The 27317-nt window shown below is 43.1% G+C and overlaps 1 protein-coding gene across 1 annotated transcript in view; it reads left to right on the top strand.

Annotated features, from left to right (window-relative positions):
- ANTXR2 (ANTXR cell adhesion molecule 2) overlaps positions 1-27317 on the top strand; it is a 165236-nt gene that overhangs the window by 93196 nt on the left and 44723 nt on the right. The window contains exons 15-16 of the mRNA XM_081960413.1: positions 5170-5337; positions 7344-7424. Of these exons, the coding sequence (XP_081816539.1) occupies positions 5170-5337; positions 7344-7424 (249 nt within the window). The remainder of the gene's footprint in view (positions 1-5169; positions 5338-7343; positions 7425-27317) is intronic.

Raw genomic sequence — 27317 nt, 5'->3', positions numbered from 1 at the left:
ATCAAGAGATGGAAGCAACCTCTCTGGGCTGTTATATTATTGATTAATGGTACCGTTTTATGATTGCGAAGTGCACGGCCTTGAGGACTTTTGCTAGAAAGCAGCTGTGACTTTGGGTTCTCCTCCAGGAATTGAGGTAGAGTAGAAATTATACGGATGCCTGCAAAGCATGATGACCTCATTAGAGCCAGTGGGTGGTCCATTGTTTTTCCCCCCCACTGCTGTGAGAATCGATCCTGACCTCCTCTCTACAGCAACTCTATGCTTGCTGTGATCTGATTATTCCAATAGTATGAATAAGTAAAGTTGGACCATAATGAAGGCTGAATGCTAAAGAATTGAGGCCTTTGAACTGTGGTGCTGGAGAAGAATCCTTCAAGAATCCTTGGACTGCAAGGCGATCTAACTAGAGGAGATCAACCCTTACTGCTCTTTAGAAGGCCAGATCCTGAAGAGGAAACATGAAGATTGCTATCGTGTTGCCCCTATTTTCATTGAACTAGAAATACCCAAGAAATGGCCAAGAAATCAAAAGATGCTTGCTCCTTGGGAGGAAAGCTATGGCACATCTAGACAGCGTACTAAAAAAGCAGAGACGTCCCCCTGCCAATAAAAGTGTGTGTAGTCAAGGCGATGGATTTCCCAGTTGCAATGGATGGCTGTGAAGGTTGGACCATAAGGAAGTCTTGAGCACCAAAGAATTGAGGCCTTTGAACTCTGGGGCTGGAGAAGACTCCTGCGAGTCCCTTGGACTGCAAGGGGATCCAACTGGTCGGTCCTAGAGGAGATCAACCTTGACTGCTCTTTAGAAGGCCAGATCCTGAAGATGAAACTCAAATACTTTGGCCACCTAATGAGAAGGAAGGACTCACTGGAGAAGAGCCTCATGCTGGGAAAGACTGAGGGCAAAAGAAGAAGAAGGGGACGACAGAGAATGAGGTGACTGGATGGAGTCACTGAAGCAGTCGGCGTGAGCTAAAATGGACTCCGGGGGATTAGAGAGGACAGAAAGGACTGGAGGAACGTTATCCATGGGTTTACAATGGATCGGACATGACTTCACAGCTAACAACAACAATGAATAAGTAATAATTGCTAACATTTTATTGTTCTAAGATATGACTGGCTCTGGAATTCTGGAAGTTGAACTCCACAAATCATAAAGGGACCATAGTTCCCCACCTAAGATGACATTGCCTTCGGTATTGCTTCTTGTTTTAGAAGTTTCTTTTCAGAATTGAAAAGTGCCGATTTGAGAGTCAGAAGACATAGTTTGAAGAAAAGTGGATGAAGAGATCAATGTTCTTCTTTTCCATAACTGAATAACCGCCTTTTTTTTACAAACCTGTAATCCCTTAATTCAGGGTACAGTTGGGTGACTGGATGGAGCTGAGCATTTACTGTCTGGATGCCCTTCCTGATACCTATGTGGAGTTCACAGCAGATATTTTTTCTAAACACCCCAGAAGAGAAAAGCTACCTAGGACTGAACTCTCAACCTTCCAAGTGGGAGGTGAGCATCTTCACCACTAGGCCACTATGCCGCTCATCCCATAATCTAATTCCACCGAATCAGTGTTATTGGTTAATGTATAGAAGATCACAGAAAAGACTGGTTCTCCACACAGTCCATTAGCAATATACTAGCAGGTGTAAATTTTGTCTTTATCTTTAAAAAAGTTAATGGGAGAAAGATCTGAGAGACAACTAAGCTACACAATTGGAATTACTGTATTTTTCAGAGTATAAAACACACCTTTTTCCCTCAAAAAAGAGGGTGAAAATCTGGGTGCATCTTATACACTGAATATAGCATTTTTTTTTCTCCCAAACCCACGCTCCCTTTGCAAAAATGGCCATGCATAGCCTTTAGGAGGCTTCCAGAGTGCTCCTGGGGGCTGAGGAGGGAAAAATGAGTAAAAAATGGGACATTTTTTGCTCATTTCCCCCCTCCCCAGCCCCCAGGAGCACTCTATAAGCCTCCTAAAGGCTATGCATGCCCCTATTTTGATAAAAAATGGGCCCATTTTCACGAAAAACAGGGAATTTTTTGCTTGTTTTTGCCCACCAGCACCCAGGAGCACTCTACAAGCCTTCTAAAGGCTATTCATGCCCTTTTTTGACAAAAAATGGGCCTGTTTTTCGAAATACGGGCTGTTTTTGGGAGGTCTGCAGAGTGCAAAAACTTTTTCTTTTAAATTTGCCTCTTCAAAATCTTGGGGCGTCTTATACTCCACTGCCTCTTATACTCTGAAAAATACGGTATGCATTTTCAAATATGTCGGAAAATGTTACTATGAGTTGCTGTGGATTATCATTGACTTACTGCTTTTCTGCCTCATTTATTGATTGAAGCCTGCGATTGATCATTTGTAGAAACTGGACATAGCGATTGGATGAACTTTTGGTTATTCCAGCTTTCCTTAGCATTACCGTATTTTTCAGAGTATAAGATGCACCCCCCCCCAACAAAAAACTAGGTGTAAATGTCTGTGCATCTTATACTCCAAATATTGCAGTGGGGGAGGGAGAGGGGGGTTGGTTCGGCACCAATCAGCTGTTCTAGAATGGGCCACAACCCGTTCTAGAACAGCTGATTGTCCCATCACCAATCAGCTGCCAAACGGGCCACGATGAACAGGTGGCAGTAAATGGGCCAGTTGCAAAAACAGGCTGTGCCGAATGGGCGGTGGTGGTGATGGTGAACGGGCCACACCGAACGGGCCACACTGAATGGGTAGCACCAAGCGGGCAATGGCGAATAGACCAGATGAATACCAGATGGATACTGGGAGGCAGAGACAGATTCCCCCCCCCCCCTTGTTTTCCTCCCCAAAAGCTAGGTCCGTCTTATAGTCTGGAGCATTTTATAGTCTGAAGAATATGGTAAATTACATCTATGAAATATTAGAAGTCACCCTTCCCGTGACTCTACTGAAATCAGTTCTGAGCAAGGTTGGGTAAGATCTTTCTAAGCTTTGATGTCAGTTTGGCACATGGGCTTTTTAAAAATGGGAATTGGACTACAAGGATGTCCTTGTAGGATTCCCCTCTCCCCCCCCCCCCCCCATCACACACAGAACAATTTTGACTATCTTTTCGTAGCTTAGGAAGAACTGATCCCATCATTTCATTATTTTCTACAAGGCCCTGAATAACAGAGCCTTGTTTCCAGCAACTGGATGCCAAAGAAACAATAAGCCTTTTCAAGTCAATTTTTAGTTATTTTTGGAGAGAGAAAAAAATAGCACCGTATGAATATTTTCACTGTATGCCAGCCAAGCGATTTTATAAGGGTGATATTTGTGCTAGAAACGCAGCTGGGATAGTTTTGAAGTGATTCAGTACGCCTAAGTTCATGTAACAAGCAGAGATAGGCCTTTATCATTTAGCTTCGGCTTCAACTTTGTATGATAGTATAGCGGTAATCAAATTGGCTTAGATGAGGATCATGAAAGGATGGTTGAAGCCCCAAAGAACCTTGACAATCTCCAAATTCTGCTAAGCTTCTTGGTTGAAATGCTTCTTTGGAGTTTGGGAAGGTACAAATCCAATATATAAACAGAGGGATAGAATCAAGATCAGGTGAAATGTTAATACCACTTTATAATGCCTTGGTAAGGCCACACTTGGAATACTGCATCCAGTTTTGGTCGCCACGATGTAGAAAAGATGTGGAGACTCTAGAAAGAGTGCAGAGAAGAGCAACAAAGAGGATTAGGGGACTGGAGGCTCAAACATATGAAGAACGGTTGCAGGAACTGGGCATGGCTAGTTTCATGAAAAGAAGGACCAAGGGAGACATGATAGCAGTCTTCCAATATCTCAGGGGTTGCCACAAAGAAGAGGGAATCAAGCTATTCTCCAAAGCACCTGAGGGTAGAACAAGAAACAATGGGTGGAAACTAATCAAGGAGAGAAGCAACCTAGAACTGAGGAGAAACTTCCTGACAGTTAGAACAATTAATCAGTGGAACAGAAGTTGCCTCCAGAAGTTGTGAATGCCCCAACACTGGAAGCCTTTAAGAAGATGTTGGATAGCCTTTTGTCTGAAACAATGTAGGGTTTCCTGCCTAGCCAGGGGGTTGGACTAGAAGACCTCCAAGGTCCCTTCCAACTCTGCTATTGTATTGTATTGTATCGTATATTGAGAAGGGAGCTCTGAAAGAAATGAAAGAGAGCAGCAAGTTAGTTTATCAGAAGTGGGTTCCACTTCTTGGCAGCCAGGGATCTGTTTATTTTTTTGATCAGCACCCACATCAGCATAGTAGATGTACTCTTAAAGATTAACATCAGACCAACCAAATCCCAATCAAGGAACTGTCAAAAAAGCTAACAGTAAACAGCCCCACCAAAGAACCTCCGAGATCGCTCCCATCAACACCCGACAGAGCCAGCCCCTGTTATATAAACTGAGAGCAAACCCAACTCCTTACTAGCACTGATGATGTTACCTAGTTTGGTAATGTTGAGAGAAATATCCATCTGCGTTCAGTTCCAAGCCGGGGGGGGGGGGGGGGGGAAGACACTGGAAACACGGAAGCTGATGGGAAAGATGGTTTAATGATGAAGCAGAACCACCAAGCACATGTGATTCTGGGTAGCTGACCACATGGAGTTGACAGTGAGGATTAGTTATATCCTTTCTGGGGATCTTGCCCTTGAGCTTCCTGTTCCTGTGCAGGAGCATGTGTTCTATTGGCTGTTGTAGGGGTTCATGGCCAACTTTGTAGGTTGTCTAAGTTAGGTTTGGTTGACGCCTGGAGGGTATGGTGCAACTGAGGTGATGCAATGAAGGAGCTTGTGTTCTGAAAGGGTGTTGGGCAATTCCTATTATGGCTGAGGGCTAATCCTATCTTTGTTGGATCTTGGGGGAGGGTATTTGCTTATGAATAGAGCTATCTATCTCTTTAAGTGCTGACATCTGCTGGGGGCTATTGAGTAAGCTGGGGGCTATTCAGAGTGAGTCTGCTTCCTGCCTCTAAAAAAGCCACCATGTTTCTCCACTTCTCATCCAGGGAAATGTAATCTTCTGCCTTTTTAATATTTCCTGAAACATTTCATTCTTCTAGGAGGGGTGACTTCCCTCAACTCTGAATGGCAAGAGGGGCCAGCTTCTTGTGTTCAGGTCCATGGCCAAGTCTTAATATGGAGACTTGTTTTGTTTAGGTTCGTTGGGGTGACAAAGGGTCAACTGAGGAAGGAGCTCGACTAGAGAAAGCGAAAAACGCAGTGGTGACACTCCCCGAGGAAGGAGATGAACCAATTCCAAATAGACCACCAAAACCAAGACCTACCTCAATGCCCTCCCAGGAAAAATGGTACACACCCATTAAGGTACTTTGCGAATCCTTTATCATTGAATATATCATGTTTTCTTTGTATTTGTTTCATTCGTTCATTCGTTCATTTGTTCAGTTCATTCATTCAATTCATTCGTTCATTCATTCATTCCATGTCTGTGGCCACACCCATCTCAGTCAATGACTCCACATCAGGGGTGGGTTCCTGCCAGTTCTAACCTCTTCTATAGAAGAGGTTCCACAAATCTACAGTGCCGTTTAGAACCGGTTCCAGCTCCCTCCCCCCACCCGTCTGCACATCATCAAGATGAAGAGCGAGAGGAGGAATTCTGGGAGTTGAAGTCCACAAGTCTTAAAGCTGTCAACTTTGAATACCCCAGGGGTTTTTTTTCCTCTAAAGGGCTAGGGGTGCAATGGTCTTGTAACTTGACAGCTTTAAGACTTGCACACTTCAATGCCAGAGTTCCTGAGCCAATATGACTGGAGGAGGAATTCTGGGAGTTGAAGTCCACAAGTCTTAAAGCTGTCAAGTTTGAACACCCCTGGGGGTTTTTTTCTGAAGGGTTAGGGATGCAAGGGTCTTGTAACTTGACAGCTTTAAGACTTGTGTGCTTCAAATGCCAGAGTTTCTGAGCCAACATTTTGGTTGCTAAGCAAGAGCGTTGTTAAGTGAGTTTCACCACATTTTACAAGTTGGCCACGCCCACCCGGTCACATGGCTGGCAAGCCACTCCCACCCGGTCACATGGCCTGCAAGCCACTCCCACAAAGCAGGCCACACCTACAGAAGAGGTTCTAAAAAAATTTGAAACCCACCACTGCTCCACATGGCTCATGGTTCAGAAATATATTACAATTATTAAAAAAAAACATTTTAAAGCAATAAAAACAGTAAAGCAAGTAAAACCACATTGAAAACATCTAATTTAAATGGTTTTAGACATTTAGACAAGAGCAAGATATTTGGCCCGTTAGCCAAATATCGGTAGTCTTAGACTTAGAACAGTTTGCTTAGTGACCATTTAAAGCTCCAGCAGCACTGAAAAATGTGACATGTCTATTTTTCACACTTATGACCATTGCAGCATCATGTGATTTACATTCGTATGCTCCATAACTGATTCACATTTATGACCATTACAGTGTTAGAAGGTTCTTTTGCAACCTTCTAACAAACAAAGTCAATGGGCAAAACAGATTTCACTTAACAACCATGTTACTCATTTAACAACTGCAATGATTCGCTTAACAAACGCAGCAAGAAAAGTCGTAAAATGGGGCAAAACTCACTTAACAAATGTCTCGTTTAAGCAACATAAATTTTGGGTAAAGGTTCCCCTCTCACATATACGCTAGTCATTCCCAACTCTAGGGGGCAGTGCTCACCTCCGTTTCAAAGCCGAAGAGCCAGCGCTGTCCAAAGACGTCTCCGTGGTCATGTGGCCGACATGACTAAACGCTGAAGGCGCACGGAACCCTGTTACCTTCCCACCAAAGGTGGCCCCTATTTTTCTACTTGCATTTTTATGTGCTTTCAAACTGCTAGGTTGGCAGAAGCTGGGACAAGTAACGGGAGCTCACTCCGGTTACACGACTCTAGGGATTCGAACCACCGAACTGTCGACCTTTCTGATCGACAAGCTCAGCATTTAGCCACTGAGCCACCGCCTCAAGAGCTACCTGTATACATATTTGAAAGATTGCCCTATGGAGTCAATCATTTTGAATAAACGAGTTTAGGATTACTCGGAAAAGCTTTATTTGATCTTAGGCTGGATGTTTTAAAAGCCCAGAATTAGGAATTTCCAACTCATTTAACACACCGTTAGGAAATACTTACTCATGCATCATTGGCTCAATGTGTTCCCATTAAAGAGAATTTAGACCTAATGGCCTCCCATTTAAGGAGCCGGTGTTGTCCTGCAGTGCCATTTGGCTGGAGAGGATGCCTGAGACATATTCAAGGATGGCTAATGGGTTGTGGGAACGGTTCTCACCTCTGCCAACTCATCATAAGTCTTCCTGGGCTTCTCTTTACAGGGTCGGCTGGATGCCCTTTGGGCTTTGCTAAGGCGGCAGTACGACAGAGTGTCTTTGATGCGACCGCAGCAAGGAGATGAGGTTGGTGAACAGCTGTATCTGGGGCGGGGGGGGGGATTCCTCAGCGCCTTGAAGGATGTGCCCAACCGCTTCTTTAGCTTCCTGGGAGTGCTTGGGGTGCTTTAGTGCAAAGGAAGAAATTTCTGATGGTACTATAGGAGTTGTATGTATGTATAGATCTTCTGCCCCATGTAGCATGGCTGTATTATTATTGTCCTTCTCATCTTTTCTGCTACCTTCTCCTATTGGGACCTGTTGATTATATTACCTTGTGGTTTATATGTACTGTATACTTGTTTGTATATAGATGCAGTTTGTACGTATGTGTGTATGTACCCTGATTATGTTACTTCGTTGTTTGTATGTACACTCAGAGCTCATGCACCGGAGACAAATTCCTTGCTTGTCCAATCACATTTGGACAGTAAAGCTGTTCTGTTTTTCTGTTCTACCCTAACTACCCTACCCTACCCTACTTTTTCTACCCTACTCCTGTTCTGTTCTGTTCTGTTCTGTTCTTTTCTATTCTATTCTATTCTATTCTATTCTATTCTATTCTATTCTACCCCACTCCTACCCCTATTCCTACCCCTACTCCCTGTTCTGTTCTGTTATATCCTACTCCTACTCCCTATTCTATTCTACCCTACCCTACAACTACTCCTACTTGTACCCTACTCCTACTTCTTATTCTGTTCTGTTCTACCCTACTCCTACTCTCTATTCTATTCTGTTGTGTTCTGTTCTATTCTATTCTCTAGTTCTAGTACTAATACTATACCGTGAATATCTTGTATGATGTGAAAGCTATTTTCTTTTATTGGATGGAACATTCAAGCATTGGATTATCTAACTAGAGCTCCTTATTAGATAGGATGGCTTTCCCCCACTATTTGACATAGCACACATTATTCAGTTGAGTACTTCCAGATGTTTTATTACTTGCTTGCTTATCTGTTGGCCTTGTCGATGGCAAACAGCTCTGAGAAGGAATTATGAAAATGGCATTAACAGTGTGTTTGGAAAGCAAGAGATTGGGAATAGGAGATGTAAGATGCTATCTGGTGAAGAGAAGGAATCGGTGTCTTCATCTGTGGTGTAAATTATGAACTAGCCTTATGTTTTGTTCCCACAATATCCAAAGCTATGATTCTAGCTTCCTCTTCTGCCCCACGCTTCAAGCCTCAGTGGTAGCTTATCATATAGTGCAGGGGTCTCCAAACTTTAAGACTTGTGGACTTCAATTCCCAGAATTCCTCATGGCTGACTGAGGAATTCTGGGAATTGAAGTCCTCAAGTCTTAAAGTTGCCACGGTTGGACACCCCTGACCTTAGTGCTTTGAAATCTAGGAAGTATCCTCTGGGTAATGCTGTCCATACGACTCTCCTTGTGTGTATGAATCAAGAATTATTATCTGATGAAGGAAACTGATAATGTTACCTCGTTGGGTAATGAAATGTCTGCAAGAAAACAACCAAATTCAAGAGAGCACTAGGACCCTACAGTTCAACTCTGAGTTACTAATATTATTTTCTATGACCAACCTTTTTCAGGCTGGTGACCTCTAGTTACTTTAAGTTTGCAACCTTTAGAATTTTTGGTCAGCAGGAATATTATGAGTTGTCACCCAAACACATCTGAAGGATGCCTAGTTCTGGGCAAGCTAGGGTAGATTTTAAAACGGAGATTCGTTCTTGGACTTTTAATTTTGTCTTCTTTTGAGGATCATAAGACAGACTTCCTGAATTGTGTATCGTGAATAGTCAGGGATGAAACTTGTCAATAATGTTGGCATTAGTAGGTAGGAAGATGTGTAGAAACTCTCGCGGAGTATGTTTAAAAAGCCGGTGACGGCGAACGAAAGGAGCCAGAAAGTTAGCCGAGCTTTCAAAAACTCTTTAAGGGAGAATTCATCAAGATTTCAGTGTTCAGTAACACTGCTTTTGAAATTGAACAAGTTAAAGGCAAGACTGGGATATCATTCAAATCCTTTGAACATCTTTCATTCATGCCACCAGTGCTTTCAGAGACAGGTGGTGGAACTGCACATTAAGTGGGCAATTTTCTCCAGGTGTCATCAGCAAGAAGCTCTGTTGAAACCCATTACTTTCAAGGAATCCTGCTAAAAAAATGAATCCGTTAAATGGTTCAAAGAGACCCACTTCTGGGGCAGAAGTGCTTTCGTCAATTGATTTCTCCTTAAATAACTGGAGAATAGAATAGAATGGAATAGATGGAATAAAATAGATGGAACAGAATAGATGGAGAGGGATATCAATAGAATAGATGGAATGGAATATGAATAGAATAGAATAGAACAGAACAGAACAGAATAGATGGAATGGGATATGAATAGAATAGAATGGAATAGAATAGATGGAATAAAATAGATGGAACAGAATAGATGGAAAGGGATATCAATAGAATAGATGGAATGGAATATGAATAGAATAGAATAGAATAGAACAGAACAGAACAGAACAGAATAGAATAGAATAGATGGAATGGGATATGAATAGAATAGAATGGAATAGAATAGATGGAATGGAATATGAATAGAAGAGAAGAGAACAAAATAGAATAGATGGAATGGGATATGAATAGAAGAGAATGGAATGGGATATGAATAGAATAGAATGGAATAGAATAGATGGAATAGAATAGAATAAAATAGAACAGAACAGAACAGATGGAATTGGATATGAATAGAATAGAATAGAACTGAATAGAATAACAAAACAGAATAATAGAGTACAGTAGAATAGAGTACTAGAGTAAAGTAGTCTAGAGTAGAATAGACTAGACTAGACTAGAATAGAATAAAATAGAATTCTTTATTGGCCAAGTGTGATTGAACATAAAAGGAATTTGTCTTGGTGCATAAGCTCTCAGTGTACATAAAAGACAAGATACATTCGTCACGAATCATAAGGTACAACGCTTAATGATAGCCACAGGGTAAAATTAAGCAAACAAATCATACTAGGAAACCATCAATATAAATTGTAAGGATACAATCAACAAAGTTACAGTCCTACAGTCATAAGCGGGAGGAGATGGGTGATAGAAACAAGGAGAAGATTAATAGTAATGCAGACTTAGTTTGACAGTGTTGAGGGAATTATTTGTTTAGCAGAGTGATGGCATTCAGGGAAAAAACTGCCTTTGTGTCTAGTTGTTCTGGTGTGCAGTGCCCTACAGCGTCGTTATGAGGGTAGGAGTTGAAACAATTTATGCCCAGGATGTGAGGAGTCTGTAGATATTTTCACGGTCCTCTTTTGGACTCGTGCAGTATACAGGTCCCTCAATGGAAGGCAGGTTGGCAACCATTGTTTTTGTATCATAACACGTATGATTTTGTAGTTCCTTCCCGTATGTCCTCATCCGTACCGATAAAGAACCACCACTGAAGTGCATGTTATCCATTACATCTACTTCGACAATTCTGGAGCCCCTAAAATAAGAAATTAAAGAAAATAAATGTCCCTAATTAAAGAAAACAAACAAACAATAATCACCCTGAACCAAAGGAGCTTTTCTTCACCTGCAGACTAGTAAAACTTTAGAATTGTTTCTCATTCAACTATAAATATTGTCAATTGACCGTCTGTTCTTGGATTCCATGTCACAAGAATGGACCCAGTTTTGTGCATACTCTGCAAGATAAGAACACGGTAAGAGGACGAGGCAGGATAGAAGCCTTATAAGCTTAAATAAAATTCATTTCTTAAGACCTTTGTGGGGGACCTTTGTCCTAAATAACAGCCAATGTCTAATATGGTTAGAAAAATCAAATAATAAATAATAATTGGAATAATTAAAAAAAGTTGGGAAGGAATAGAAATATGTTACCTCAGAGGGCAAAAAACCTCCATCCTTGATCACGGTGCCAGCCAATCTAAGATAAAAAGAATAACAAAATTGGAAGGGACCTTGGAGGTCTTCTAGTCCAACCCCCTTGCTCAGGCAGGGAACCCTGCACCATTTCAGACAAATGGTTGTCTAATCTTTTCTTAAAAACTTCCAATGTTGGAGCATTCATAACTTCTGGAGGCAAGTTTTTCCATTGATTAATTGTTCTGTCAGGAGATTTCTCCTTAGTTCTATGTTGCTTCTCTCCTTGATTAGTTTCCACCCATTGCTTCTTGTCCTTCCTTTGGGTGCTTTGGAGAATAGTTTGACTCCCTCTTCTTTGTGGCAACCCCTGAGCTATCGGAAGACTGCTATCATGTCTCCCCTAGTCCTTCTTTTCATTAAACTAGACATACCCAATTCCAGCAACCGTTCTTTATATGTTTTAGCCTCCAGTCCCCTAATCAGCAGTCCCCCCCCCCCCCCGTCCCCACCAACTCTTTCTTCATTTCACTGATAAACATTTGGTGGAAGGGCAAGAGAAAAGAAAGCCTTTTCAGTTAATTGCAGGAAATTGGTTGTTGGCTAGCTAGGAAGTCAAAGATGATCCTCGAGTGGGGATTTGCAATGTTGTAAATACATAGTCTCTATTTGGGGAAAACCCACGTTTTATACCCTGAAGGAAAATGTATTTGTCTATTCATAAGTTGCTCAAGCACAGACATTTCTTCAGAGCCTTGCGTGTTATAAATCAGGAAGCAGAGCCTTCTTCCCTTCCCGTGACGCTGAAATGCCACCGAACCAAAAACGCGTTCGTGCCATCCCAACTTTTGCTCTTCTCCCATCAGAATTCCGGCTCTCCCTTAGCCCATTGAAGTTAAAGCACAAAGAAGAATCAGGAGGAGAAAAACCCCTTCTCCTCCTCCTCCTCCTCCATTTGCTCCCCCCTACCCCTCATTCTTTTCTTACAAATGCCAGCTATTAATGGGGGGGGGGGGGAGGCGGCTTGGTTTGAGAGCTGCCTTCCATTGATCAGAAAGCGGCTTTGATTGCAGATGGAACCCCTCGGAGTCATAAATTTTTCAGCTGGCACTTGGTGAGGTGAGAGCAGCCTGTACAGGTGTGAGTTAGCAGGTTGTCCCCAACATCTGTTCCAGGCAGTAGCTTAGGTTGGCATCCGCCTACAGGGAGACCTCTGGGTTGTCAGTGGATCTAGTTAAGGAGGAAGAACGGGGCTGTTTGGTCTCACATTTGCTGCCTGAGGCGGGGCTGAACCACGAAAGATAGACTGGAGATGGACACAGCTGCGCTCCCAAACTTGCCCGAGGCACGAATAGAACAAACCTAATGTAGTTTGACTCCCGTCATGGCGGGCAGAGAAGCAAAGGAAGCCACTACAGAGAAATGCAATGCGGTAACATCTGCCACCAAATTTCCAGGGAGTAACGAAGGATGGAGAGTGGGGACCCAAGCCTCTCTCTCTCTCTCCCTCCCCCTCTCCTCCTCCTCCTCCTGCTTAGCTCTCACGGAGCCACAAAGTCTTTTGAAGACCTTCCCTCAAACATCTGGAGGTCATCCACAGGAGCTCTGCCTTTTCACAGCCGGCTTTGTTGATTTGATCGGAGTTAAGTTTGTTTTTGGAACCACCAAGAACATCATGTATAAGTGGCACTCCTCCACCACGCGTGCTCAGAGACCCTGGCTCTTGGTTTGCAGTCAAGGAGAGAAGAAGAAGAGAGGAGAAGAGAAGGTTGCGATGCTTTGGAAGCTGTTTGGTTGAAAATAAAATAAAAACAAAACAGAAGTCCATTCTCCTAGAAAGCTCCTTGAATTTAATTGAGTTTCCTCTTCACCTTCCAACCACTGCAGTCGCTTTTAGGGAGGTCTTTTTTTTTTTTATAAAGCACTGTCGCAATGACATCTTGTCATGCTGTTACAAAAGATGGCGTCGGCTGTTCTTTTCTGCCTCTTCCTCGGGGGGTCTTTTGAGTGGGTTGGGGGCAACCGTAGACAGAAAGTTGGCATGAACTTCAGTGTGAGCATGAGGTTTCTTTTGCTGCTAATCTGAGCTGGCTCGGGCACGTTGATTCATGAGATCAGGATTGACACACAGAAACCTAAATTACTCACTTTTCTTTTGCCGGGGGGGGGGAGGGGGGCGAACGACTACAACTCTTTTTGTTCGTTCTTCTTTGTGGTATTCGCTTTGGGTTGAAAACCTATTGCCGTATTTGTCTGGATGCTTACATTACACGAATGCATGCATTTTGGGAGGCTGAACTATGAAAAGTTGATATCAGTGGAGAAATTCAATTATTTTTTTACTACCGGTTCTGTGGGTGTGGTTTGGTGGGCGTGATGTGGCTTGGCGGGCGTGGCATGGGAAGGATACTGCAAAATCTCCATTCCCACATCCCGCATTTGCTGGTTCTCTGAACTACTCAAAATTTCTGCTACAGGTTCTCCAGAACCTGCTGGATTTCACCCCTGGTTGATATCACCTGCTGAATACATTCACTGAGTCTAACAATGTACAATGCTACTCTCTTAAAGGGGAGGAAAGCTATGGCAAATCTAGGCAGCATACTAAAAAGCAGAGACATCACCCTGCCAACAAAAGTGTGTATAGTCAAGGCTACGGTTTTCCCAGATGTAATGTATGGCTGTGAAAACTGGACCATAGGAAAGACTGAGCACCAAAGAATTGAGGCCTTTGAACTGTGGTGCTGGAGAAGACTCCTGCGAGTCCCTTGGACTGCAAGGCGATCCAACCGGCCAGTCCTAGAAGAGATCAACCCTGAGTGCTCTTTAGAAGGCCAGATCCTGAAGATGAAACTCAAGTACTTTGGCCACCTAATGAGAAGGAAGGACTCCCTGGAGAAGGGCCTCATGCTGGGAACGATTGAGGGAAAAAGAAGAAGGGGATGAAAGAGAAGGAGGTGGCTGGATGGAGTCACTGAAGCAGTCGGTGTGAGTTTAAATGGACTCCAGAGGATGGTAGAGGACAGGAAGGCCTGGAGGAATGTTGTCCATGGATTGCACACTACTAACAACAACAACTCTCTTAAAGAATTGATTCATATTCTAAAAATCTGTTTTCTACCCTACCCTATTTTCTAGTATCTAACAAAAGTTCATCAGTTCTTACTTCAAGGCTGGTACCTCCAGGTTGGTAAAATAAATACCAGCCTCGATCTTACTTTTCTTATATTTTTTTAATTAATGAATTAAACTGCTATGTAGCATCCTTGTAAAATCGAGGGGTTGACACAAAGAAGAGGGAGTCAAACTATTCTCCAAAGCACCTGAAGGCAGGACAAGAAGCAATGGGTGGAAACTAATCAAGGAGAGAAGCAACTTAGAACTGAGGAGAAACTTCCTGACATTTAGAACAATTAATCAGTGGAACAGCTTGCCTCCAGAAGTTGTGAATGCTTTTAAGAATAGATTGGACAACCATTTGTCTGAAATGGTATGGGGTTTTCTGCTTGGGCAGGGGGTTGGATTAGAAGACCTCCAAGATCCCTTCCAACTCTGTTATTCTTAATGGCCCATTCACTTCTTCAGTATGCTTTCAGTACATGTGTCTATCCATTCAATCCTGTGGATTAACAATGAATTTCCCCGAATGAACTTGCAGTCATTGAAAACATCACACCGTTTCCCCCAAAATCTATCCCTGCTTCTTTCAATATTCCTATTATCACCAGTCCCAAGAGTGGTCATCCGACTACAATCCACCTTTGGATTCATTATTTTATATGCAGTACAATAATGGAGATGACTTTAATTCATACTTTCTAATATGTTCTCTTCAATCCCAGGTATATATTTGATAAATCTCTCCCTCTTCATTTCAGATGGATTAATTCTTTTCCTACAGTATATCTCGGTTTCACCACCATAGAGCCCTTCTGTTTTCCTTCCTTCTATCTATTCATTCAATATTCAAGATTTATCCAAATTCAGATGCTTGGCAACTGACTCGTGTTTATGACGGTTGCGAAGTCCCAGGGTCAGCGATCCATCTCCTTTGGCGACCTTCCGGCAAGCCAAGTCGATGGAGAAACCAGATTCATTTGTTATTAACTTAACAACTGCAGTTATTCACTTAACAAACGTGGCAATAAAAAGTCGTAAACTCATTTAGCAACTTTTTCAATTAGCGACAGAAATGTTGGGCTCGATTGTGGTCGTAAGTCATATTCTTGGCATCCTCACTCCAGTGTGGCATTTACAACCACCTTTGTGTATTACCAAATTTTGGGAACGTCTATCCATCTGCCAGGCCCCGGCAGAGCTAAAACTGCCAGAATTATCAGGCCAGCTAGGAATTCCGGGTGTTGCTGTCCCAATAAACGAGGAGGCCCTCAGACTGGGGAAAACTGGCGCATAAATAGTCACAAATGGCGTTATTGGGTCAAAAACATGATTCATACTGTCCAAAGATGCTGCAGGGATGATCAAAAGAATATGCGAAAAAGACTTAGCTAATTAAGATTTTTTAAGGCGGTGCAAACAGATAGGAATGAAAAAGACGAAGACGTCATGGAAGGCAACGATAGGTTTACGGCTGTAGAGAAAGTGCTTGTGTTTAGAATAAAGATATATTATTTAAAGCTTCTGGGTATACTGAGCAGGCTCACAAATATTGTTGCATTCTGCATTGTTCATTGAAATATACTTGACTAAACCCTGACTGTGCTTCAAAGATCATAGTAACAACAACACAAAAACTTCAAACCTTTATCCTACTGAGATTATCTCTATCTCAGTCTCTATATATTTAGTTCTCTCTCTCTCTCTCTCTCTCTCTCTCTCTCTCTCTCTCTCTCTCTCTCTCTCTTTCTGTCTATTTCTTTGTCTTCGTGTCTTTTTCTCAGTGTCACTATCCCTATTTATCTCTCTGTCTCTATCTCTATTTATCTATTTCTATCTCTGCCTCTATTTATCCATCTCTATCTCTGTCTATCTCTATCTGTCTGTCTCTATATCTCTATCTATTTCTATCTCTCTCTATTTATCCATCTCTATCTCTGTCTATCTCTGTCTATCTCTATCTGTCTCTATCTGTCTGTCTCTGTCTGTTTCTACTTCTATCTGTCTATCTATCTGTCTCTATTTATCCATCTCTATCTCTGTCTATTTCTATCTGTCTCTATCTGTCTATCTCTATCTGTCTGTCTGTCTCTGTCTGTCTCTATCTCTATCTCTATCTATCTATTTCTATCTCTGTCTCTATTTATCCATCTCTGTCTCTGCCTCCATCTATATCTGTACCTATCTATCTATGTCTGTAATTCTTTCAATCTATCTATCTATCTATCTATCTATCTATCTATCTATCTATCTATCTTTCACCCATCTATCATCTATCATTCTCTATCTCTGTCTGTCCCTTCCTTCCTTCCTTCCTTCCTTCCTTCCTTCCTTCCTTCCTTCCGTCCGTCCTTCCGTCCTTCCTTCCTTCCTTCCTTCCTTCCTTCCTTCCTTCCTTCCTTCCTTCCTTCCTTCTTTCTTTCTTTCTTTCTTTCTTTCTTTCTTTCTTTCTTTCTTTCTTTCTTTCTTTCTCACTTTAACATTTCAGCAGAGTGTCCCACTCGAAGGCAGATGGGAACCAAACACTCGTATTTAATGGCAACGTTGCTCTTGGGACAGGAGATGACTTCGCTGTATAACTCTGCTCCGTCGTAAAATGCAAACTCCCCGAATCCACCACAGGCGATTATGACCGGGAGTATTGCGAACCGAGGCGGTTTATGCTAATGCCGGAGTATCTCATTAGTCCAGTTTACAGAAGGTCTTGCCTAGCCTTCCAGAAACAGCATGTAGGAAACTGACAGTTTAATTCAGCTGCCCCTCTCCAGAGGAGATGTGACAGCTTTAACTGTCTTGGGCACCCAGATTTATGAAGTAGACGTACGCTCTTAACCAGATTAGTTCCTTTTCCATTAACTCCAGAAAATAGGGCAGCTGTCCAAAGGGCCGGTAGTAAATTTGATATTATCTGCTGTGTTAATCTCTAAGCTTTTCAGATGAAGAAGGGAGCAGATAACAGGATTAAAGTTTCACATCCTGGGGTTTTCGCAGTCTGAGATGGGGGACGCTGAGAAAGGGCCGGAGTAATTTTAGGGAGGAGAAAGGAGGGCAGGCATGCGGAAAATGGAGAGCGATCTCTGTCATTAATCTTAATTGATTGCCAAGACGTTTTAATCTGGGTTATTAATTAGGAAAGTCCTTAATGCACTGTCTGTATAGAAGCATCAGATGCTCTTTTATGAATTATGATGTGTTTGTGTAGATACAGGATTTATTGACAATGTATTAAAAGCCCTGTCTGAATGAGGATTTTTGTTGATTAAAGACCGAGGCACATAACACTTGGACATGGGAATAATTAATGTTGGGGGGGGGGGGAGAGGATAGATACTGACATTCACATGTTAATACATAGTGCTCCAGGTCAATTTCACAAATGTTCTGAAAATTAGTACGTTCCCATCTATGTTTTAGAAATAACTCTTTAGAGATATGCCAGTTCTGTTCTGTTCTATCTTTCACTTGTAAGAAATCTGCAATCCTGAAGTTCTCAATTTACGGCCAGAGGTGGTATTCAGCAGGTTCTGACCAGTTCTGATGAACTGGTAGCGGAAATTTTGAGTAGTTCAGAAAACTGGCAAATGCCACCTCTGGCTGGCCCCGCCCCCATCTATTCTCTGCCTCCCGAGTCCCAGCTGATTGGGAGGGAATGTGGATTTTGCAGTATCCTTCCCCTGGAGTCGGGAAGGAATATAGATTTTACAGTATCCTTCCCCTGTCATCCACCACCAAACCACACCCACCAAGCCATGCCACACCCACCAAGCCATGCGCCACCCACCAAGCCATGCCATACCCACCAAGCCACGCCCACAGAACCGGTAGTAAAAAAATGTGAAGCTCACCACTGCTTATGACCACAATGGAGTCCAAAATTTAGGTTGCTCAGTGAGACATTTCTTAAGTGAGTTTGGCCCCCTTTTACGACTTTTCTTGCCAGATTTCTTAAGCGAATCATTGCAGTTGCTAAGTTGGTAACACGGTTGTTAAGCGAGTCTGCTTTACCCATTGACTCTGCTTGGCAGGAGGTCGCAAAAGGGGATCCGATGACCCCAGGACACCACAACCGTCATAAATATGAGCCAATTGCCAAGCATCTGATTTTTGATCATGTGACCAGCGGGATGCTGCAACGGTTGTAAGTGTGAAAAATGGTCAAATGTCCCCCTTTTCAGTGCCATTGTAACTTCGAACGGTCACTAAACAAACTGTTGTAAGTCGAAAACTGGCTGCAGTGTGTGACCTCTAATTAATTACGTTGACATATTGGGATGTAGAAAACAATATTGGGAAATATGAGGTAGATACACATACAGATCAATATTTATAGATACATGCATATACATATGGTCATCAGTATTAAATGCAGTGCTCGTAAAATGTGTGACATTAACAAGAGTTATAAATGTAAATAGAAATGTGCCATTTGAAGAGAAAAGATTGGTGTACCTTTCTCCATTATTGTTTCCATTCCTCACATAACAGTTCCTCACTGTTTATGGAACTCTTTATGTAAGTATAGACAGGGACGTCTTAACAGTATTATGGGGCCTGGGGAAATCAGTTTACTGGGGCCCCTACGACAACGACTCACAGGAATAAAAATGTAAATAGTCGGTAAAATGAAACATATATTTATTTGATTGGCACTTCCAACAAAATCGGGGTTGAAACATTAAAAACATGCTGTGCAGCAGCAACTATTCAACATGATAAGCATTTGAAGGATACACCAGGCCTGAAAAACACAATAATGCTCATTAAGCCATATACCGTATCTTTTGGACTATAAGACGCACTGGAATATAAGATTTTGAAGAGGTAAATTTTTTAAAAAAAGATTTTTGCATTCTGCAGGCCTCCCAAACCCTCTGCATGTCTCATTTTTTTTGTGAAAAATGGGGCATGCAGAGAGTTTGAGAGGCCTGCAAAATGGTCCTGGGGGCTGGAGGGTGGGGGCAAAAATGAGCAAAAAACTGCCAGTTTTTTGGAGTATAAGACGAACCTTCTGACGCGCCCTAAAAAGTTGGCTTTTCCAGCAAGCCAGCCTGGCCTGTTAATTTTATCTAATTTTTTAAATGTTAGTGTTATATTAATTGGGTTTGTTTTTTGGATTGTTTCTAATTTCCTTTTAACTTTTGTAATCTGTGTTTTTTAATGCTGTACGCCTCCCTGAGTCCTTTGGGAGAAGGGCGGCATATAAATCCAATAAAACAACAAACAAACAATTTTTTTCAAAAACGGGCCCGTATTTTGCAAAAAACATGGCGTGCATAGGCTTCGGGAGGCTTGTAGAGTGCCCCTGGGTGTTGGGGAGGGGGAAAACGAGCAAACAATGGCCCATTTTTCACTCGTTTTTGCCCTCCCCAGCCCCCAGGAGCACTTTGCAGCCTCCCAAACTGTCTGCACGTCCATTTTCGCGAAAAAAGGATCCGTGGGGGCAGGGTTTCAAGAGGGAGAAAAATGCTATATTCAGTGTATAAGACGCAACCAGATTTTCACCCTCTTTTGGGGAAGGGAAAGGTGCGTCTTATACTCCCCAAAATACGGTAGTTGCTGTATTTATATTTATATGCATTGAAGGGTTAACATGCACAGATTAGTGGGGCCCCTATACTTGTGGGGCCCACGCGCATATGTGAGCATAGAAGTAAACACATACCCCTCCTATCTGCAGCGGCTATATGCAAAATATAATAATTTACATAAATATCCATATTTATTTCAATCTGTCTGTAGCTCCTGGTAACACAGCTTGGCTCAACTATCGGCATAGAGAATGGTGCAGATTGCATAACATCTTGAATTTGAGATCAGGCACATCAGTTATGGTATTTCAGAATATGCTGTTGTGTAGTGCTGTTGTACAGATTTTTTTTTTAATCCAGAACCAGGCCTGTGTAAAAACAGTGTAGTAACATCAATTTCGTTAACTGTAAAGCGAATACATTCTCCGTCAATGACTTTAGGGGGACTACACAAGTGAATTCATTTTTTAAAAAAGATTGATAACAGCCTTGTGAAGAACTTTTTTAACTGTTATTAAAAGCAGTTCTCTTTATTTATTGGGAAATTATTATTTGGATAGCCTAATTGAGTGGAATGATAGATGGATTCAGGAAAACCCGAAGTAAATTCAGGCAGTTGTTTCTGACGCCTAAGTAGCTATTGACCTCAAACGCTTTGGATTTAGTATAATCCAATATATCTCTTTGAGGAAGATGTTTCATTTCTCATCCCAGAAGCTTCTTCACTTCTGACTTTGCTTCTTGGATTAATGTAGATTAATACAGATTAACAGAGTCGGAAGGGACCTTGTAGGACATCTAGTCCAACCCCCGGTCCAAGCAGGAGACCCTACACCATTTCTGGCAGATGGCAGTCCAGTCTCTTCTTCAAAGCTTCCAGTGATGAAGCTCTCACAACTTCTGAAGGAAACTTCTGTTGGTTGATTGCTCTCACTGTCAGAAAGTTCCTCCTTGTTTCCAGGTTGGAAACTTGGTCAGTTTCCATCCATTATTCCTTGTTTGGTGTTCAGGTGCCCTGGAAAATAGCTTGGCCACCCCTTCCTCTCTGTCGCAGCCCCTCAAATGTTGGAAGACTGCTGTCATGTCTCCTCTGGTCCTTCTCTTCACTAGACGAGCCATGCCCAATTCCTCGATTAGAAACGAAACACCTCCCTCAAGGAAAAAAAAGCATAGTCCAGTTACCTTTTCCAGAAGCACCTTTGAGACATCTTGGCTCAAGAAATGCCAAGAGAAATTCATCTGCAGGCAAGCCAAAAGGAGGTAGTTGGTTTCAAATAGGTACTTAATCCAATTTTACTTCTTCTCATTCTTTTATGGGGCTCCTATAACTCTTTGTGATTTTATTAATTTCACAATTAATTTTTTGCATGCTCGTGGCCCATATTAATGAAGTACGGTTTCATTATTAAGTTGCTAAAAGTTGGGAGGGGAGGGAGGAAATAGTAAGGAATTGAGTTATTAACATTTTGAAATTACTCTGGGTGTGCTCGTTAAGATTTTTCTCTAATCGCCAAGTCCGTCTTCTTCAGTGTTACCTCTGCCCTCCGTTTATTTTATTTTATTTTGCACCTAGAAGAGATGAGTACCTGCTTCTGAAAATTTGGTTTTTTGTTTCTGTAAATACACACACACACACACACACACACACACACACACACACACACACACACAAAGTGTTATGTCAAAGCACCTGGTATGCCCAAATATGGGAGGGAGCGTACTGCTTCCCTTTTATCTTTCAGCTCCACCCTAGGAGCCTTCCAGGCAGAAAACCATTTTTGTGTTGCATTTTTGCTGATAAATAAATGAAAGGAGACTAGTATAGATCTATTTCAAGCTATTTAGCTCTCATCAGCTAGCCATACCCTTACTGGGATTCGAACCTGGGCTGTTTTTACATGTTAGGCAGTTGCACTAGCCTCTAAGCCACAAGCTCTCCTCATATATGTTTGTTTGTGTGTGTGTGTGTGTGTGTGTGTGTGTAAATGTGTGTGTGTATGTGTATAAGGTAAAGATTCCCCTCGCACATATGTGCTAGTCATTCCCAACTCTAGGGGGCGGTGCTCATCTCCGTTTAAAGCCGAAGAGCCAGCACTGTCCGAAGACGTCTCCGTGGTCATGTGGCTGGCGTGACTAAACGCCGAAGGGGCACACAACGCTGTTACCTTCCCACCAAAGGTGGTTCCTATTTTTCTAGTTGCATATTTTACGTGCTTTCGAACTATTAGGTTGGCAGAAGCTGGGACAAGTCACGGGAGGTCACTTGGTTAGGCAGCGCTAGGGATTCGAACCGCCAAACTGCCTACCTCTTTGATTGACAAGATCTTAGCCACTGAGCCACCGCATCCCTTGTATATATGTGTGTATGTAACCAGGATGATATGTTTCTGGAAAATTGGATACTGTAAAACTGTGAAGCTTTAATAATTTGGGTTGTATGAAGATATATAGCCGAGAGACAAGAGCTATGGGCCTTACAGGTCAAGGGTTGGTACAAAACAGGGGTCCCCAACCCCTGGGCTGTGTCCCATTACCAGGCCTTGAGCTTTTTGGAACTGGGCCGCAGAAGTGGTAGCTGTGTGTGTGCATGCATCCCCACTCAGGCAAGCAGCGGCGAGCGTTTGCATGTACGCTCCCTTTGTGTGAGTGGTGGTCGCACGTTGCCCGCTGCTTGTGCAAATGGAAGTGCACCTGTGCGTTTGCCAGCCACATGCATGGAACCATCCCCTTACCCCCCCCCTCATCTGCCCGCAAATCTGAATAGAGTAGAGTAGAGTGTAGTGTAGAGTAGTGTAGAGTAGAACAGAACAGAACAGAACAGAACAGAAAGGAGTGGAGTGGGATGGGATGGGATGGGATGGAATAGAATAGAAAATAGAATAGAATAGAATAGAATAGAAAATAGAATAGAGTAGAACAGAACAGAAAGGAGTGGAATGGGGAGTGGAGTGGGATGGGATAGGATGGAATAGAATAGAATAGAAAATTGAAGAGAAGAGAAGAGAAGTGAAGAGAAAATAGAGTAGAGAAGAACAGAACAGAAAGGAGTGGAATGGAGAGTGGAGTGGGATGGGATGGGGTGGGATGGAATGGAATGGAATGGAATAGAATAGAATAGAAAATAGAATAGAATAGAATAGAATAGAATAGAAAATAGAGTAGAGTAGAACAGAAAGGAGTGGAATGGAGAGTGGAGTGGGCTGGAATGAAATGGAATGGAATGGAATAGAATATGAATAAAGAATAGAATAGAGTAGAGTAGAGTAGAGTAGAATAGAATAGAATAGAATAGAATAGAAAATAGAGTAGAGTAGAGTAGAACAGAACAGAACAGAACAGAAAGGAGTGGAATGCGAGTGGAGTGGGATGGAATGGAATGAAATGGAATAGAAAATAGAATAGAATAGAAAATAGAGCAGAGCAGAACAGAACAGAACAGAAGAACAGAGTTGGAAGCAACCTTGGAAGTCTTCTAGTCCTTATACCATTTCAGACAAGTGGCTGTCCAATCTCTTCTTAAAAACCTCCAGTGTTGGAGCACCCGCAACTTCAAGCGAAATGATTAATTGTTCTAACTATCAGGAAACTTTCCTTCACTTCTGGGTTGCTTCTCTCCTTGATTAGTTTTCATCCATGGCTTATTGTCCTGGCTTCAGGTGCTTTGGAGAATAGATTGTCTCCCTCTTCTTTGTGGCAGCCCTTGAAAAATATTGCACCCCGGGTTATAAGGTTGGGAAACTCTGCATTAGAAGCTGCTTTACACAAAGAAGGGCCTTTTTTGCCCATTTGGCAGCCTGTTGCTCACTCTGATTGATGGAAACTCTCCAGGGTTTCACGCAAAGGTCTTTTATGTCACCTGCTATCTGACCTTTTGAATCGGAGGTGATGGCAATTAAACCTAGACCTTGTTGTCGTGGGAGCAAGCGCTCCGCCATGGAGCAATTGGAAAGACGGTTGGAACTTTGCCCTTGGATTGCTGGATTGCAAAGGCCTCTTTGAGCCCAGATTCACTCACCAGTTCTGGTTCTTGCTCAGCCGTGCGCTCCATCAAGCTCTTCCCGCCGCCCGCCTGATTTGTGAAATAAAGCCCACCTTATATTCTTTGTTCTTTAACACACGTAGCTGCTTCCCTGATAGAAACCTTTTCCCATTATGGGCTGCTAGCGTGCGTCAGATTGCTTTATAAAATACTACTCGCCCTTCGCCGGGGCGAAAGCAGTCTCTGAATAAACGTCAGGTATTGGGTGCTGTCTTGTGCCTTGTGAAGTTAGAGAAGGTCGACTCCTGTTGAATCATCCCTCTGCTATTAAGACAGGACTTGCAAGCTGGCATGTATGTGTGCTACACAGCCTCACACACACACGTGCACCAGAGCTGGTATTCAGCCGGTTCAGAGTGGTTCGGGCGAACCGGTAATAGAAATTTTGAGTAGTTGGGAGAACTGGCAAAAATACCAACTCTGGTTGGCCCCACCCTCCCGCCCCCATCATTCCCCGTCCCATATTCCCTTGCATTTTAGCTCAGCTGATTTGCGCTTCAGAGCGCATTGCTGCGCCTCAGCCGAGCTAAAGAACAGCTCAGCTCACCAGCACTGACACCGAGGGCGGTCCTTGAGCGCTGCGCGTGCAAAGTGCAAACCCCTGTGTGAATAACCATTTGTCTGAAACGGTATAGGATTTCCTGCCTAGGCAGGGGGTTGGACTAGAAGACCTCCAAGGTCCCTTCCAACTCTACTATTGTATTGTATTGTATTGTAAAATGAAGCTCAATTTACGGCCGGTGCCAAAACAAACCATAGGATGTTACACGCCAATCCACGATTCAGAGCCAAAGCTGATCGCCAAGGTTTAAAAAGTCCAGCAGCACAAGAGACGCTCTAATTCACAATAGCAGAGCAGAACACAAAAAATAATAATGTCTGAAGCCATGTCAATCCTCCCAACCAGTGAAATAATAAACTTTTACGGCTGTTAAAGTAGTTTCATAGGAAGAAAAAAAAAGACAAAAGAAATCACACACATCTCCAGGTTCTGGGAATCAGAGAGGCAGACACTGGTTGGAGATGAGGTCTAAAGGTCAGGTGCTGCAGGAATTTCAAAAGTTGGTTGGCAGGAGCCCAAGTGGAAGGGGGGGTAGCTGATGAATTGTGGTTATCAACACAACGCAGGTGCTAAGGCGGTTGTTAAAGAGTGCCAAAAAAACCCCACTCACCCTCTACACCCCCCTGGTTATTGTCTGCTCCTGCCCAAAAACAACGGAGAAACCATCTTCCTTTTTTTCCCCTCTTAATTTTCTTCTTGCTTTTAGGACTTAGGCGTTCAATTGATGGATGAACTGATTAATCGAAGTGTTAATACCGCTTTATAATGCCTTGGTATTATGCAGACAAACGGTTGTCCAATCTCTTCTTAAAAACCTCCAGTGTTGGAGCATTCGCAACTTCTGGAGGCAAGTCGTTCCACTGATTCATTGTTCTCACTGTTAGAAAATTTAGTTCTAGTTTTGGTTCTCTCCTTGATTAGTTTCCACCCATTGCTTCTTGTTCTACCCTCAGGTGCCTTGGAGAATAGTTTGACTCCCTCTTCTTTGTGGCAACCCCTGAGATATTGGAAGACTGCTATCATGTCTCCCTTAGTCCTTCTTTCTATTAAACTAGACTTACCCAGTTCCTGCAACCGTACTTCATATGTTTTAGCCTCCAGTCCCCTAATCCTCTTGGTTGCTCTTCTCTGCACTCTTTCTAGAGTCTCCACATCTTTTCTACATCGTGGTGACCAAAACTGAATGCAGGATTCCAAGTGTGGCCTTACCAAGGCATTATAAAGTGGTATTAACACTTCACGTGATCTTGATTCTATCCCTCTGTTGATGCAGCCTAGAACTGTGTTGGCTTTTTTGGCAGCTGCTGCCCATGGCTGGCTCCTATTTAAATAGTTGTCCACTAGGACTCCAAGATCCCTCTAACAGTTACTACTATTGAGTGAGGTACCACCTATACTGTACCTGTGCATTTCGTTTTTCTTGCCTAAATGTAGAACCTTACTTTTTCCACCATTGAATTTCATTTTGTTAGATATTCCCCAATGTTCAAGTCTGTCAAGATCCTTCTGTATCTTAAGCCCACTGTTAGATACTTGCCCTAACTACAGTGGTTTCCACCAAGGTCCTCTGTTCCGGCGGGAACAGAGGTTTAATCCTATTGGTCGAAGGGTCTGACAGCTCCCTATAAAAGGGCTGCTGTCAGATTCAACCTTCGCTGGATTGTTCTCACCTGTTGTACTTACTAAACAGCTGTTGTTACCGTTAAATCTGTGTTTGCCTATCCATTACCCAATCTAACACCCACCTTCCGGAGTGTTGCCTATTCCTGCCAGCATGGTGTCATCTGCACATTTGATGATCCCCTCGTCTGAATCATTGATGAAGATGTTGAAGAGTACTGGGCCTAAAACAGACCCTTGAGTTTGTCTCCCAGTTGGTGTATACTGAGTATACACCAGTAATGGCTTTTTGTTGTCACGTGCCGAAAACGCACCTCAGCGCCCTCACGCACAATGCAATGCTTGAGTGACCCTGCCCCATGCGCAACACACACACACACCCTGTGCATTCACGTACAACCCCCTGTACCCTGTTTTGGGCCTAGTAGGCCTCCCTGCAGCCTCCCGGGAGCAAAAATAGGCCGTGTGGGGATCACCACACACTCCGCACCCTATTTTGGGCCTAGTAGGTGTGCTTGCAGCCTCCCGGGAGCAAAAATAGGCCGTGTGGGGCGCACCACACACCCCGCACCCTGTTTGGGGCCTAGTAGGCCTCCCTGCAGCCTCCCGGGAGCAAAAACGGGCCATGGGGATGTGCAGGCAGCGCACCTCTCACATGCGCCCTGCCTCCCGTGCATGCGTTTGCACAACAGAGACCTGAAAATCAGCTGGCTGGCGGGAGGCAGGCGCATGCACGGTGCAGCTGAGCTGGGGCGACGGCTCGCATGCCCACTGAGAGGGCTCTGGGTGCCATTTGTGGCACACATTCCATAGGTTCCCCATCGCGGGTATACACCTAATCATCTTCGTTGCTCTTCTCTGTCCTCTCCCCAAAGTCTTCCAACTTTGATAAAGTAATGAAAATATGAAATCACTTACGGGAAGGATGAGCGAAAGCTTGGCACCTTCCATTTTATTCCCGGAGGTCTGGAAGGGAGCCAAGCAGGTGTGGTTGCCCTCGACGGCCCCGTTTCCCCAAGTTCACGAGGCCCAGACCTGCTTGAAGGATGGGGCACCATCGATCTCCCGGCCTATCTCTTTTTTTTTTTAATTTTTATTTAACTGCGTCACGGCTCTGAGCATTCAAATGCTGACGATGCTCTTGCTTGTCACTTGGTGTCACCGGCTTAATGCCGCCTAAACGTAAAGTATGCTTTTTTATTTAACCCCCCGC

This window comes from Natrix helvetica, assembly GCF_964273705.1.
Source record: "Natrix helvetica genome assembly, chromosome: 7".
Classification (NCBI taxonomy): Eukaryota; Metazoa; Chordata; class Lepidosauria; order Squamata; family Natricidae; genus Natrix; species Natrix helvetica.
This window is presented reverse-complemented; position numbering and strand designations above follow the sequence as displayed.